We start from the raw sequence: 16918 nt of genomic DNA, 5'->3' as shown, positions 1-16918 counted from the left end.
TTCATCAGGTTCTTGTACCTAAAGTTGTATGGAGTGTACCCCTTCTATCCTCGAATGTATCTAACCCTGTTTGTGCTCGGAATGGTGGGATATAACCAGCTAGAGGTTAGAAGGGAATTGGCACTAGCCTCTTATATATTTAGGTTAGTGCGTGGAAATGTCAGTAACCCAGAGTTACTAAAGTCAATAGGTGTTTACGCGCCCCCACGGTACGTGTGGCGGAGGCGCAGGCCGCCCCTGCTGGCCGCTGACCGGGTTGATGCGCACGGCCCCTTGGACGAGAGCCCTGCGCACATTTAACGAAGTTGCCAATCGAACTGACGTATTTTACTGTTCCGAGAGTGAATTTGTAAAAGTTACATTGTTTGTGTTGTGTTATTCTTAGTTATAGTATGTATATACCTAGTTATAGTAGTAATTTATTATTTTTAAGGTTAATAGACACTATCGCATTGGGTAACTGTAACGATAGCTGTAAGATTTATTAAATAAATAAAAAATATATATATCCTCTTTGCTTATAACTAACCTCGCTTAAAACTGCTACCAGGGGTCTTATTTTGCCAGCTTTGAGCTTAAACAATGTGAGGTTTTGCATCTATCATCTATCTATGATGAACTATGATTGTAATTTCGGACGCAATATAGCGTCCGCGAGACTTAAAGTGATCGTAAGATTAAAACTTACTTAGGTACTAAAACTTATTTATTTTGTATGAAAAATAGGGAATATAAAGACTTAATTTTTTTTTAAAGTAGCTAAACAAATAAATGTTGGTCAGTATGAGGGGTACAGCCTACAGTTAAGTTTTTGCTCATGTTACAGGCCACACCCGGTATACAAAAAAAGGGTATAGTTGAAAGTTTCTATCATCCCCTTTTCTTTTTTAGGGTTCCTACCTCAAAAGGAAAAACGGAATAAAGTTTTTCAAACTATATCGTGTTACATATCAAATGAAAGAGCTCATTGTGAGAATCTTAAATATAATTTTTTTATAATTTTAAGATAAACAGTTTAGAAGTTATTTAAGAAAATAGGCAAAAAATACCACCCCCCCCCCCCCTTTATCTCCGAAACTATTGGGTCAAAAATTTTGAAAAAAATACACAAAATAGATCTTTACCTTTAGATTACAGGAAAAGCTATTAGAAATGTGCAGTCAAGCGTGAGTCGGACTTAATTACTTATTTTTGATCGGACCCCTATGGGTTTTTTAAAGACATTTCACATAAAAAATACGTTGTTTAAATTGTGTAATGTACGGAAGCCTTGGAACGCGAGTCCGATTCGCACTTGGCCGGTTTTTTTTGTACCTAGTCGGTTACTAAGTTCTGTTACTAGGTTTTCAACTGATTAAATATAAAATAAAGCTTATAATAAAAAAGTTTAGGCACAGTTTGATAGCTTATTTTATAATGATCAAAACATGATATAATAAATGAAAATTCAGAATGAGAATTTATGGGAATACTTGGAAAGCTCCAGATTGCTAGAAGACGTAAACATGCGGTTAATTTATAAAAAATATACATACATATATATAATCACGCCTATTTCCCGGAGGGGTAGGCAGAGACCACGGATTTCCACTTGCTACGATCCTGACATACCTCTTTCGCTTCCTTCACTTTCATAACATTCCTCATACACGCTCGCCGGTTTAGGGTGCTCTTGACCTGGCCTTTCTTCAGGATTTCCCCGATCTGATCAGAGAAAGTCCGCCGAAGTCTGCCCCTTCCAACTCCCGTTTCTACCTCTCCCTTATACACTCTCTTTGTTAGCCTTCTTTCACTTATTCTTTCCACGTGTCCAAACCATCTTAACATACCTTTCTCAATTTTTGTCACTACATCTTCGCTCAGTCCACACTTTTCCCTTATCACACTGTTCCTAATTCTATCTTGTAATCTCACACCACACACACTTCTCAACACTCTCATTTCCACTGCATTCACTTGGCTCTGATGTCTCTTCTGCCATACCCAACTTTCGCTACCATACATAAGTGTAGGCACCAGCACCCCTCTATGCATAGCCAAACGTGCCTTTTGCGACACCTTCTGGCTGCTCATAAAAGCGTTAAGTGCCCCATTCACGCGATTTCCAGCACTCACTCTCCTTTCAATATCTTTATCATGCTTACCATCCCTAGTGAATAATGTTCCCAGATACACAAACTCTTTCACTTGTTCTACTCTTTCTTGCCCAATCAAAATGTCACAGTTTGTTATATATTCCTCCTTTTCAAATACTCGTACCATAACTTTCGTCTTACTTACATTTATTTTCATTCCTTTCCTTTCAAAAGATCCATGCATTCTAGTTACCATCTCCTGCAACTCTTCACCCGTTGACGCTAGCAATACCAGGTCATCAGCGTAAAGAAGACTTTTGACGGGTAACCCACTCATTCTCAGCCCACATTCATCATTTCTCAAATCATGCAAACTACTGTCCATGAACAGATTAAACAGCCACGGTGACGCTACACATCCCTGCCTAACACCCTTTTCGACGCTAAACCACTCAGTGTACGACCCGTTTACTCTCACACAAGCACTGGAATCCTCATAGAGCGATTTCAGTGCCTGAATGAGACGGCCGCTCAATCCATACACCGACAGTACCGACCAAAGTTCAATCCTCACCACTCCCATAAGCCTTTTCCAAATCCACGAAAGCGCAATAGACCTTCTGACCTATGGCTGACTTTTCGGCTATGCATCGCAAGGAAAAGACTTGATCCGTACATCCCATACCCTTTCGGAATCCCGCTCGTGCATACCATACTTTCTCATCGGTTTCTTTCACTACTCTTTCAATCAATACAAATTGCCGACGACGCTGAGTAAGCTAATGCCTCTGTAGTTTTTGCAATCCAGTTGTGATCCCTTTCCTTTGTAAAGAGGTACAATGACGGCCTTGCACCAGTCCCTGGGCACTTGACCGGTTCTGAAGCATATTGAAAAGGCGGTACAACTGACTTGCTACAATGCCTTGTCCAGCTTTCAGCATCTCGACAGAAACTCTATCATACCCTGCAGCCTTCCCTGATTTCATTCCTTTCAACGCTTTCACAATTTCATCCATGCTAATACTATCTTCCTTCTCCGACACGTTTTCAATGCTTTCATTCAACTCCGAAATTGACGTGCTTGCCTCCTCTTTATCAAACAAACTTTCAAAATACTCTTTCCATCTTTCTAAGATGCATTCTTCCTCATTCACTAATCTTCCATTCTTGTCTTTTATTGACTTTAGCTCAGAATTAAGTAATAGCTCAGCCCCTGGCTAAACGAACGGACTTCCAGAAAAACTTTATATTTGTTTGGAAATCTTGAGAGAGCCTTTCTTCCATTTTATCTTTATGTTCGTCTTTCTTTCTGTCTACTAATTCCTTTACTAACACTTTCATTCTTCTATAATCCTTTTTCGCTTCACTGACTTGTGACTTGTGACTGAACTGAAGTGTATCCAGTGCAATCTTGCAACTTTGCCAGGAGGTCCAATTGCTTGCTTGTTTTAATGAGGCCTCTATATTACCGCAAATTGACGATTTTCCGCCCGCACGCGCAGCTTAGACAGTAGATGCGTTCGCCAAAGGACAAGGAGCCTTTAAATATTCCTGGGGTGTACAGGATTCCGCACGAATTAATAAACTAGTGGATGTGAAATGACTCCTATTTAGTATGAAAACCAGTGTCGCTAAACTCACACATTCATAGCCACGTTAAAATACGTCACACACTTACAAAATTGCTCTGATTCGTAGCAACTTTCCATACCAAAAAGTTATTACCGGTGGACATTTCTCGAACGAATATCAACTGTAGGCTACATGAGTGACGGTTTAAAATATAATGTCAAAGCTGTATGACATACGACTCTTTCATTATCTCACAAAAGCTCGCTCAACGTTCACCTAATACAACTACTCAACACCAGATGGCGTTATTTTATATAATTTTAAAATCACTTACTTATTACAGGCGAGAAAAGGGCTAAAAAACCAGTATAAGTAAGGTCTAATTACGCATGGTTTGTTACGGATCTCACGGTCACGTTACACTGGTGTTTTCGAGACCTCTACACGCCTGCGAGTAGCTAACCGTTGGAACTTATTTCCATTCGACGATATAGGGAGGGGACAGTGTAATCGGAGTGTTTTATCGATATTTGTGTGTTCAGTTAGGTATTGATATTTCATTACCGTATGTTTTAACACATTTAGATGATACTTTATTTATGATTATAATATAGGTAGTGATAATCGTGATTGTATGAAAAATAATATGTAGTACAGTACAACAAATATCTAACTAGAAATTTGTTTCTTATTAATTGACCAACTAGGTTGTTAATGTGAACATTAAATATATCTTAAAGTCAAACAGATAAAATCATAGTTCTTTAAAGGTCTATTAACTCGGTATTGCTGTTATTTTGTGATCACAAATCTGCAATTACTTACATAGGTAAGTATTCGTCTTTAACAATATATTTACTTGTAGCAGCATTTAAGGCCAATCTAGACGGGACAACCTGATTAAATTGTCAAATTAATTGTATGGTGTGAAAGCATACATGAAACTGGCTCATCGATCCCACTTGATTTGATTGTAAGATTGTGACCTATCAAATCAGGAAGGGGGGCGGCAAAATTCCAATATTTAACGCTAGTTTGCGTGGTACGGAACACTTTTTATTAATTTAGTGAGCCCGAATGTCACTAATAATTACTAAATTAGTAACTAAGTTTTAGGCGTGTGGACGCTAGATGAGATGTATGGCAATTTTATCCCCAGAAATCTTTCTCTAAGAAATGCTCCTAGCAAATGGTGCTATATTTTTGCGGAAACTTATTTTCTTGCCCAGTAGCATTGATCCATTTATTTTTAATATCGGCATCTTGTGGTAACCTAAAATAATTAATAATAAAGAAATAGAGAATATAAAACGTTTATTCATGGCACATTGCATGCATTGTACGCATAAGTGCATTAAGTACCTAGTCTAATTATATTAACGATGAAAATATGATGGGTGTAAAAAACAAAAACGTATGTAAAGGAATACGAAGGTTTGAAAGGTTGCCATGAAATGACCCCGACTTAACTTAGTGCTTGATGACCAGAGCTGCCATATTTACTAAGACATTGATTATCCCAAATAATAATTAGAAACGTGTCTAAAATAATAATTTATTACCGAACTACCAAACATCAAACTTGAAATATCGTAACTTTAACTTTATCGATATAAATATCGACATTGCGCAGCATCTGAGTAGCGAAGTTATTTGACATTTAGGATAGCGAATATTCCAGATAAACGTAAAGAATAGTGACAAAGGATTGTGAACTCTAAGTTCTAACTGATAAAATATAGATTTACTTAACGAACATTCGTAAATAATGCAAAAGAAACAGATTTTTCGTATTTATCGGATTATATTTAAATAAATAACCACCGGTGATAGGAAATACCTCCACGTGAAAGATTTTTTAAACCGCTGTGATTTCTGCAGCTTAATACTGCACAATACGGCATTTTAAATTTAATTATCAATTTTTGTTAGACGAGCGTACGTACGACGTGAATGTCACTCGAGCATGAAGTTTACACAACAACTGAGCATAGTCTGTGCATAAAGTGAGTCGGTCGCTACTAACTGTCGGATAGACGGGAACGCCCACTTGCCATCTCCATCCTACTCCGTGGGATTCCGTGCTCCTGTGGGAAGTATTCTATTGGGGAGACCGGCCGGAACATTTCGACGAGACTTTCTGAGCACATACGCAGTATGAAAAACCGGGACGGCCAAAGCTCCGCAGTGACAGAACACGTACTGGATTCGGACGCGACGCACTATATTAGGTTTGATAGGGTAACCGTTCTGGCGCGAGAAAAGTTCTTCGTCCAACGTAAAATACGGGAAGCTATTGAGATCAGTCGTTATCCGAACTTCAATCGTGACAGTGGTTGGTCGATGCCGCCTAGTTGGAAAACGGTTTTGGGTACTGCGTCGGTGGTCAGTGTGGACTGGCCTTTAGCAAGTGACTCAGTGAGTGTTGTGTGCGATCCGACATTTGACAAACGCAATACGGAGGGTAGAGCCATCCTCGCAACGGTGACGTCGCCGGCACCGCCGACGCCGTCTGTCGTGAGCGGCCATGCGAGTCAGGCTTTGGCCCGCAGTATACGCCGCGCGGTCGCGCCCTCGACCAGTGAAGACGTGTCGTTGCTCCGTGAAGACGGTCCTCGCAAATTGGACCGAAACATGTCGAGCTATTCGACTTAATAATACGTGAGTGACCCGTTTTAAAATAATCTAATATGTTTGAGTCTCACGGGAGTTTTATAGTTAAAAACACATTCTGCGATACCAGCAAAACACCTGTATACACGGTGTTTCATGACCCACTGATGAGTTGAAAATAAAGAAATTCTGTTGGGGTGTCTCAGGTTTTCAGTGGCTCAAGTAACACCGTGTATATACGCTTGTTTGATACAAATAAACATTCATTCATTCAGGTACCCACCCAGTTTAGCACGGCGGCCCTAACGTAATGGCTTGGCGATATTTTTTCGCTATGGAGTCGAGCCTCTCGTACTAATTGATGAGATAATGGATCGATATCTATATGAAAATTAACGCTACACACAAATGATACCATACACTAAAGAATATATGCCACCATTGCCACCTCGCTGGGTTTTTCAGCATGATAACGACCCCAAACACAAATCCAATCATGTAAAGGCTTTTTTAAAGCGTGAAAAACTATTAGGTTTATGAGTGGCCTAGTCAAGGTACTGATCTTAATGCTATTGAGCTTTAATAGAAAGCGTTGGATCGTCCAGCGAGGTGCACAAATAATTCTAACAATGGGTTACTGTGTTACCGCCATTTGACGTTCTGTTTATCTTTTGATTAATTTGTAAGTATAAAATTAGTTTGTTTTGTTGAAGCTTATGATATGGATGTAGATAAAGCAGTGTATGTAACTGTACATAATAAATCATTAAAATATTCGTGTGATCCTATTATGAAACTCATTTCATTCGTTTCATAAACCCACACTGGTATTTTAATTCCTTTCACTATGTAGCAGTCACATAAACTAATATAGTATTACGCGAGCGTACGTGGACATGAAATAAAAACCGGCCAAGTGCGAGTCGGACTCGCGCACCGAGGGTTCCGTACTTTTTTTTATATTTTATTTTTATATTCGAGTTGATTGAACGAAAGGTAAATTGCGGTTTACGATTTATAACGTATTAAAAAAAACGACTTATTAGATCTCGTTCAAACCAATTTTCGGTGGAAGTTTGCATGGTAATGTACATCATATATATTTTTTTAGCTTTATCATTCTCTTATTTTAGAAGTTACAGGGGGGGGGGGGGGGGAGGGGACGACACACATTTTTTTTATTTATTTATTGAGAAACAAACAGTCTTAAAATAAACATAAGCAACTTAGCTAATAGCTAGCTTTCCTAATTCACATATCGAGGTACAATTAAAAAGTAATGATAAATAGTGCAAACTTGTAGTACCTAGTAGTTGTACATAATCAAAACAATAGTATACCTACTAATACAATAGTATATAAATGTATAAAAAAGAGAAAAGACTTATACTTATACTTTTCACTTACTTAGACTTAAATTACTAAAATAGTAAGTACTTGTAATTTTTAGCACTTTGGAAGTGTCTTTCGCGCAAACTATTCAGTTTAGAAAAAAATGATATTAGAAACTTCAATATCATTCTTGAAGACCTATCCATAGATACCCCACACGTATGGGTTTGATGAAAAAAAATTTTTTGGGTTTCAGTTCTAAGTATGGGAACCCCAAAAATGTATGGTTTTTTTAATATTTTTGTGTGAAAATATTAATGCTGTTCACAGAATACATCTACTTACCAAGTTTCAACAGTGTAGTTCTTATAGTTTCGGAAAAAAGTGGCTGTGACATACGGACGGACAGACAGACAGACATGACGAATCCATAAGGGTTCCGTTTTTTGCCATTTGGCTACGGAACCCTAGAAATGAAGTAATCAAGATTATGATGCAGTAATAAATGTAGTGTAGTGTAGTGTAACTTGGACTTTATCCTAGTTAGTATGCTAGTTAGGAAGACTGAATTAAGTAAGGCTCTCGAAGCGTAGGCTCTCGAGGCAGTGGGATTTGATGGGGAACAACAACAAGTAGCAACAAGTCTACCGCTTTGACAGCGTTTTGGCAGCACTCACTTCTTTTTAGAAGTAGACAAAAATAAAAAGTAAAGAGTATGACAAGGGCAAACGATAATAACGCCTTCTCTGCTACTTCTATGAAAGTGTCATATGACTAACCCGTACAGATTATTATTTACAACGACGGGACTTAATCGCGTAAAATAAGTTTTAAATTTACCTCCGACGTTTCGAGGACGGCGTTGTCCCCGTGGTCTCGGAGAAGACTGGCTAAAGTTGACATCAACATCTTCTAGGCGCGCGAGTTTTTCGAACTACCCGCACTTGGTCTTGTTTATTAACTTGAACGTTTTGCGCACTAGGGATGTTACCGGGTCGACACACAACACTCACAATATTCGATTTTTCAACTTTCGATATTTGGTTTCGCTTACACTTACTAATGACTGGGTTCCATGTGGATGAGATCTTAAAACCTTCGTCTCGATTGAAATTTAACCCGTACAGATCTTTGTATTATTATTGTGTACCTTGCCATCTCTATGTAATAATTGCTTTTTCTCACACATGCAATGAAATATCGTCTTTATGTGCGTCATAACCGGCTTCAAAGTAACACGTTTCGGGCGGAGCAACTCGAGAGAACTGTAAAGGAATTTCATACGAAATTGAAGGCCTAGGCCGGGAAGTAATTTTTTTTTTAATTTTAATGTAAACATGGCGTCTGTGTTCATGAACAGGCTAAACAGCTGAATAGGCATTATGACAGATTTTGAAAAACTGTCCTATAATGTTAAAAATCATAAATTATTTACTATGAATAACATATTTATGCATTTAATAAAGGTTTTTTTTATACTACGTCGGTGGCAAACAAGCATACGGCCCGCCTGATGTTAAGCAGTCTCCGTAGCCTATGTACGCCTGCAACTCCAGAGGAGTTACATGCGCGTTGCCGACCCTAACACTCCTCTCCCTCGAGCTCTAGGTTTAGAAGGAAAAAACTACATTTTAGTTTTTAGATTTTAAATTCGCTCCAAAACGCTTGTAAGTGTCATGGCGTCGGCGTCCCTAGTGACGTCAAGTTCATATAAACAAAACGCACGTTCTAGGCGTTCCTTAGAAGCTTATTAAATAATTTGTTTATTTCGTATTATTAAATATGAATACCAAAGTGTTTAAATGTTGTGCAGTTCCTCGGTATAATAATACATCAGTTACAACTCCTAATAAGTTATTTATGCATGTTCCACACAATAAAACAACACGAAACAAGTAGCTACACTTGCAAGGCGAGACAACGGCCAAGATCATTTCGATGTGAGTATTTAATTTATTTTTCAGTTACTATACCTAACAGTATCTATCTTGTTTGAGGCATACCTTTAATATAAAAGTTGCATGAGAGTAGGTTTTTAAGGTTAGGTTTCAAATTGCACCAGTTTTGTCTTTAATAGATAATGCCAAATTCTAATATTAACCTGCTATAGAATACACATAAAAAGCGATTTTACAGGATTTGGATTTAGTTAATTACTTAAATCAGTATGATTTTTATATAATTATAAATATTGTTTATTGTACTTACAAGGGACTTTTGACATTTATAAATTCTGCTGAGCAAAAGTCTTCGTTTGATTGTAAAAACTCTCCAAGCATCATCACATCGATTCTAGGCAAATTAGCACTGTTTGCCTTAGTAAATCCTTGTTCCATGATTCAAGTTATTATTATTCGTTAATATTCGGATTAAACTACTAAAATTGAATCCGTGAATCGTAAATAAAATAGCAGGAGAACCATAGGAGAACCAGTACTTTCAGTACTTTGACTTTGGATATTTGTTGACATGAACGTGACGTCATTCGCTCTGATTGGTGTTCACCGAATCATGGCGGACTTGCGTATTTTGTAATTTTATTTTAACAAAACATTTACCAATCTCGCTAAATATAAAAAAAAAATGCGTTTTTCGTATTCATAAAAGTTTAAGTCTAAGTTTCATTAAATAAATATAATATTTTAGTGACTTAATTACTGTCATCATGCCTATTGTATTTATTTTTTTCTAGTGGCTGAATGGTTATCGGACATAGACCTAGCATTACATAGATGCGGCCTACCGCGTGCGCCCGTAAGGGATAGACATAGATGACGTCATAAACGTGGGGATACCATATTGGTAAAAATTACCCCAATATTTGATATCACGTTGGGGCGATTACCCTGGAGGCAAAGTTTGACGGTATTAAAATTGTTGAATAAAATGTCAATGGGTCGTTCTTTTTAGGCGTATGAACAATGAAATACCTCCTCTAATTCGCGCAGGTGGTACAAAACTAAACATGTTTAGTAAATAAAACGTAAAATAAAATGTATTATGAGTTTTAATTTTATGAAATCACAAATCACAATCACATTATTCACACCAATTAATGTACACCACATTTAATCTTCACAACATTTGTTTATTTTATTTTTTGGAATTAGAAATACGAAAAAACTTCGAGGTCAAAATTACTCATAAAATTATGATATTTTCATCTGGTATCCCTAACATGATTGTTATGCAGCTAAATTAAGAAAAAGATTAAAATCGGCTGACCTCAGACTCGTCTGAGTAGCTGACATATTACCACAAACAACCTACGTAATTTGGGCGGATAATTTTACAAATAATGTTTTGTTAATTTGCGTAAATAATTGTGATATTTTTATTGAGATCGTTTGATTTTACATTGCTTTGAGTGTAACGTAATTTTACGATGTTATTCTCACATATTGCGTTAAGAGGAAGGTGTAAAATACCGTACTTACGTGTGAAAGGTTATGTTCTCATATTTTTGCTCAGAGCGGCTATTACAGCCGATTACAGAACAATTCACCATTATTTTATCGAGTCAAAACGCTAACCATCACTAAGTTTTATAAGAGAAAGCACAATTTCATAGAAAACAACAATAATTAAACAAGCAACGAACAAGCATGACATGTCACGTACTTATTTGTTTGCCACAATTTCGGTTGTGGCAGCGGTGGAAAAGTGAAACTATGACAAAGACAAAAAGTAATATATTGATCTCTGTCACTACTACTGAAAGATACATAAGACTATCCCGTTCGGTCATTTCGCCCCACCCCTCATGACAGATCCATGTTATACTAGAATCATGTTATCGGACCAAAAATATCCGCGTTAACGCCTATTACACACGAACTGATATTAAGTATACTTATCTGTATAGCCCGCTCCATACTACGCGGCGCGAAGCCGCGAACGCGAGTGTGGAGTCGATTTCTCTGATTAGCGAATGCTCGTGCGAATGGGGCGTAAGTCACCAGAGACCATAGACAATATTTAAAATCCTCTGCATTTATAGTTTGTCAAAGGACTGTCTCATTTCAAACTTCAAACATAGACAAAGAGAATCATACTATCTTTGTCTTACACTAGTACTAGCACCTAAAAGAAAAGGATGTATAGTATTTTTTTTGTTCTTATTTACTGACAACTTGGTTTGACCAACTATATCAGGTTGTGTATAATAACCCTAATAAGGTCTATTCGAACACTACACACACGAAATACGCACGACTTCCTTAAAAAAAAGTAGAGATTGGAGAAAATTAAAAAACTTTTGTCGAGTAGCTGGATTTTATATTTGTGATTGATATTTATAAATAAAATTTCAATGTGAGCTCCGATGATAATAGCGACGAAGAAATTAATTGTACTCCATCGCAATTGAGGGCGGAGGCAGAATTAGCAATTAATAACTTGCCGCCAAAGTCGAAGGAGAAATTTGTTTTTTTTTAGTGGTGTATTTCTTTATTTCATTGCATATTTTTATTTACAACGACGGGACTTAATCGCGTAAAATAAGTATTAAATTTACCTCCGACGTTTCGAGGACGGCGTTGTCCCCGTGGTCTCGTTCAAGTTAATAAACAAGACCAAGTGCGGGTAGTTCGAAAAACTCGCGCGCCTAGAAGATGTTGATGTCAACTTTAGCCAGTCTTCTCCGAGACCACGGGGACAACGCCGTCCTCGAAACGTCGGAGTTAAATTTAATACTTATTTTACGCGATTAAGTCCCGTCGTTGTAAATAATAATGAGAATAATAATTGTGAAATTTTAAATCAGTGTTTCATTGCATATGTTTGAGAAAAGCACTATACATGCCTGGCCGTGAAAAGGGCTTGCCGGCTTCGTATCACTATCCGGCCTCCCTACGGTCGGCCGTCTATACCAACTCAGCCGGCAAGCCCTTCTTTCCCGGCGCCTGCAGTAATGTACTATTAGATTTATCCAGGGCTTATGAATAACGCCATAATCTTTAGCGACCGTTAAAAACGCAAGCTAAAACCAAAGTGCAAATACGTGTGCCATTGTGAGACACGTAGTGCGGTGAGCAGCGTGTTGATGTCAATGTGTATTAGGGCTAGACTAGCTAAGCAGAGCGTATTGCAATTTTATATTATGAGAATAAATATCTAAATCTATTACCCAGTTACCTGCTTGCGGCTCCCACAGCGTCTCGTAGCGGCGCGATTTGGGTGGCGGCGGCGATGCCGAGCTTCTGAAAAGTAAAGATTGTTGGTCCTAGTAAGGTATAATTAGGAATATGTATCTATTGCAAAATTTGTAAATAAATTGCCAATAGTCTCACGCATTAGGTAAACAACCCTGAAAGTGCGAAGACAAACACGTCGTGCGTGTGGGAACTTCTCTTATGTAGTAGGTATTATTTACTAGTGGCTAGTGGCACGTTACCTGTGCGCGCGAGCGTGCGCAAGGGCGCGCGCGAGCGCGGGCGCGGGCGCGGCATCGTGGGCGGAGGCGAGCGCGAGCGCGCGGTCCTGGGAGTCGTCGCCGTTCTCGCTAGGCGGCGGCGAGGCGCGCGGCGACGGCGGCTGGCTGAGCGCCTGCATGAGCCGCCCCTTGGACTCGTTCCAGATGCTGGACAGGCGCCCGTCTGGCCCGAACAGCAGCAGGAACGCGTCGATCAGCTCGCGAGACTTCTCCTCCCACTTCGTCAGGATGTCGACGCGCTTCTCGCCAATGTTCGTCATTACCTAAACGAGGATTACATAAATACAGTACAGAGTGCTCTCGCAAACCTAAACTTGTCAAGTGGGGCCTGGACATCAGAGCGGAACAAACGCTTATTACATTTTCTTAAGCAATTACACGTCACCAGAACTGCAGCGACTAATCAAACACGCGGTACCTTCTTGCCCTTGTCCTTGAGCTCGTCCATCTTGTTCTGCAGGCGGAACTTCTTCTCGTTGAGGAAGGACACGTTGAGCTCCTTAGCGGAGTAGCCGCGCGCCAGGTTGCGCCGCACGTAGATGTCATAGTCGCGCACGATCCGCGCCACGATGTCCGACGTCGACACGCCTGCAATAGTGACGCAGCGACATGTAGTACAGCTCCCGCCACGCCACCACTACTAACGTGGGAAGTACACGTTACATATGTTACTAAGTAGGTACAATACAATCCAAACATAGAACACAGTACCAATTTTAGTTTTTGACGAAGAAAATAAAAATATGTTTCAAATCGAATACACAGAAAAATTAAACACGTGCATTATGTTTATGTAGGTGGAATCACGGCGAACTTATATCAAAACAAGATTTGTATCTGTTGAATTAATAATAAATAACAATAATAATAAATTCTTTATTTCAGGCCAGATTGCCCATAGATTGTTAGTTATATACAGACTTATAACATTAGTTAGTAAGTACATCTTAACCTAGGTTTTACAGTTTTTAAACTTATTTGGGGTCTCGGTACACAGGATGATGAGCAGACGCCCAGTGGCTAATAAACGGACAATCCCACCTCTCTGCTATATCTACCAGCAAGCTGTTGGTGCTACTACCCCGCAGGCGATACATTTGAGAAGCGATTCTTTTCCTCATTATGGCATGAAAATCGACCATTCGTGCTTCCGCAAACATGCCTGATGCACTGCAAAAGCGTGGTAGCCCCAACAGCATCCTGAAGCCGTTATTGAACTGAACACGCAGAGCACTGTAAGCGCGCTTCATATAATTGATCCACAGGCTGCACGTGTAGAATGATTGGCAATACGACATGAACAATGTTTTATTGACCTCCACTGTATAACGCGCAAACTTGCGAATCAACATAAGTATTAGCTCTTACTGCCAGTGCTCTGCGTTCCCTTTCAATATCGGCATCGTCCTTTAGAATAGCAATAAGTAGTCCTAGTAATAATTAAGATTAGTGCTCGATTTCACCTCAACTCACAATTAACCAGGCCAGAGTTGCTTGCTTCTCGATAGAACTCCATCAGAAAAGCCAGACAATCACAATCTACTGATATGTAATATTCATACGGATTTCATACAAAAGGAGAATTCAATTAATATAATGTTATTAAGTTCACCTGGAGCCCATTTTACTTTACTTCAACCTACAGACTCCCCCTTGTATTAACAAGTTTTCACTAAACAGGTTAATAGTTTAGTTAAATTAATAACGCGCTACATATGTATTACATGCGACAACATTTTCCATGATAATGTTCATATGACTTGATACGGCTCTCCGTTACTGAGCCTTTGACTACGACATCACGGGACAGTCACTAGATATCATAATTCTTATAAGTGGGTACTTTTGTATTTTAATCGATCTTCGTAGGTATGTACTTGCTGCAATCAAAGATAGATATAACTCCGTAATAGATGGATACAGTCTAAGGAAAAAACGTGCCTCGAAAATCAAGAAAATTTGATTCTCGTTCAGAGGGCGCTACTAGCTTTGGCCTACTGTCGTTTGGTCTACTAGATGGCGTTGACGGTTTCGTTTGTTATTTAACAATTTTAACGCATATCAGATTCCAAATTCCAAATTATTTATTTGTTAAACATAGGTATGTAGGTATGTATGTAGGTGTAGGTCTTAAATGTATAATATAGTATCACAATGTTTCGCCACATGGCACACAAACAGCTACAGAGCCGTAGCGTAAAATTATAAACTAGTCTTAATAAAATATACACAACACAACAAACTAAAAGGAAATGAAATCTCCTGAGTCAGACAAAAAAATCTTGAATAGAATAATATGCTTTACTTACTAGGAAATCATATAACATTTTTTTAAATTTCTTCAAATCATCAATTACCAAAATTTGTTTTGGTAGCTTATTATAAATTTTTGGTGCCATTCCAAAAAAGCTTTTTGCAAGTAACGCTGTTTTACATGATCTAGATTGTATTCTATTTTGATGGCGATAACTTATGAAATAGGAGAATTGGTCAGAGTTATACTTAACATATAATGCGACTTCATATATATATAGAGACAGGGAAGCGTGAGAATATTTAGCTTAATAAAGTAGGGTTTACATGATTCCATGTTTTGTATACCGCATACTGATCGTAAACACTTTTTTTGAGCTCTGAAAACTAATTCTCTATCAGTACAATTACCCCAGAATATAACCCCGTATCTCAAAGTTGATGTAACATGGGCGTGATAAGAGATTAAAACAGTCGACTGGTTTACTACTTTTCGCAAATTATGTAAGGCATATTAATATTTATTTAGTTTTTTACAAACATTGTCTACGTGGTTTGTCCAACTTAATGTTCGATCTAAGGTTAGACCCAAAAAAGTTGTTGAATCCGTTTCTTCAATGTCCTGATCTTTGTATGTAATTTTCAAATCAGAAATAAGTTCTTTTCTCTGTTTAAAGGTCATTGTTTTGGTTTTATTTAAGTTGATAAAAAGATTATAGCCAATCGATTATTAATTCTATTGTTTTATTAATGTGTTGTTCAAATGATGATGGGTCTTCGCTAGTAAAAATCACTGTACTATCATCTGCAAATAAAACTATTTTATCTGTGATTGCTTGTGGCAGATCGTTAATATAGACCAAAAAGAGGAGCGGGCCTAAGACGCTGACCTAAGACGTCAGTGAAAGAACATGAGTCAAAATCATAAAAATAATTAATGCAAATAAAAAAAATCATTTATCCATATTTAAATACATTTTATCGTATTTTTATAAATATTTATTTTTAGTTTTAAAGTGTGTCGACAGATGGCAGTGAATTTACTGGGGTTACAAAATTTACTATGACAGTACCGCTCTAGTATAAGTTACTCTATGCTGCAATGAAAGACGTTTCACCTTCAAATTCTCTTTGAAAACGGGTTTTTAAGCAGATTTCCTCGTTATAAGCTATTGGTTTTCTTTAAACATCTTTATAAATTCATCTTATAGCCGATTTTGGAAAGGGCTTATAATTATAACTATTACAATAACGTATTTTTGGTTATAACTAAGTAATTATACCTAGAATTAAAGAGTGGCCCAAGAGAATGTGACCATGACAACGAGTGACACGAAAAAAAAATATTATATTTTTTTTTTAATGTATCTATTACCATGTAAATAAATAAATAAATAAATAATAAATATTATAGGACATTCTTACACAGATTGACTAAGTCCCACAGTAAGCTCAAGAAGGCTTGTGTTGTGGGTACTTAGACAACGATATATATAATATACAAATACATAAATACATAGAAAACACCCAAGACTCAGGAACAAATATCTGTGCTCATCACACAAATAAATGCCCTTACCGGGATTCGAACCCAGGACCATCGGCTTCACAGGCAGGGTCACTACCCACTAGGCCAGAC

General features: G+C 38.0%; 3 protein-coding genes across 4 annotated transcripts in view; 1 reads left to right on the top strand and 2 right to left on the bottom strand.

Moving 5' to 3' along the window:
* The window catches only part of LOC134754883 (choline-phosphate cytidylyltransferase B-like), a 177098-nt gene that overhangs the window by 93215 nt on the left and 66965 nt on the right, over positions 1-16918 (bottom strand). The gene's annotated exons all lie outside the window — the stretch shown is intronic.
* Positions 1-16918, bottom strand: part of LOC134754886 (choline-phosphate cytidylyltransferase A-like) — a 104391-nt gene that overhangs the window by 20701 nt on the left and 66772 nt on the right. The window contains exons 6-8 of one of the 2 annotated variants that reach the window (XM_063691347.1): positions 13445-13614; positions 12988-13289; positions 12721-12793 (exon numbers count right to left, since the gene is read on the bottom strand). In XM_063691347.1, the coding sequence (XP_063547417.1) occupies positions 12721-12793; positions 12988-13289; positions 13445-13614 (545 nt within the window). The remainder of the gene's footprint in view (positions 1-12720; positions 12794-12987; positions 13290-13444; positions 13615-16918) is intronic. The other variant, XM_063691346.1, reaches the window with a different exon arrangement.
* The window catches only part of LOC134754852 (serine/threonine-protein kinase polo), a 466060-nt gene that overhangs the window by 385438 nt on the left and 63704 nt on the right, over positions 1-16918 (top strand). The gene's annotated exons all lie outside the window — the stretch shown is intronic.

This window comes from Cydia strobilella, chromosome Z (assembly GCF_947568885.1).
Source record: "Cydia strobilella chromosome Z, ilCydStro3.1, whole genome shotgun sequence".
Taxonomy (NCBI): domain Eukaryota; kingdom Metazoa; phylum Arthropoda; class Insecta; order Lepidoptera; family Tortricidae; genus Cydia; species Cydia strobilella.
This window is presented reverse-complemented; position numbering and strand designations above follow the sequence as displayed.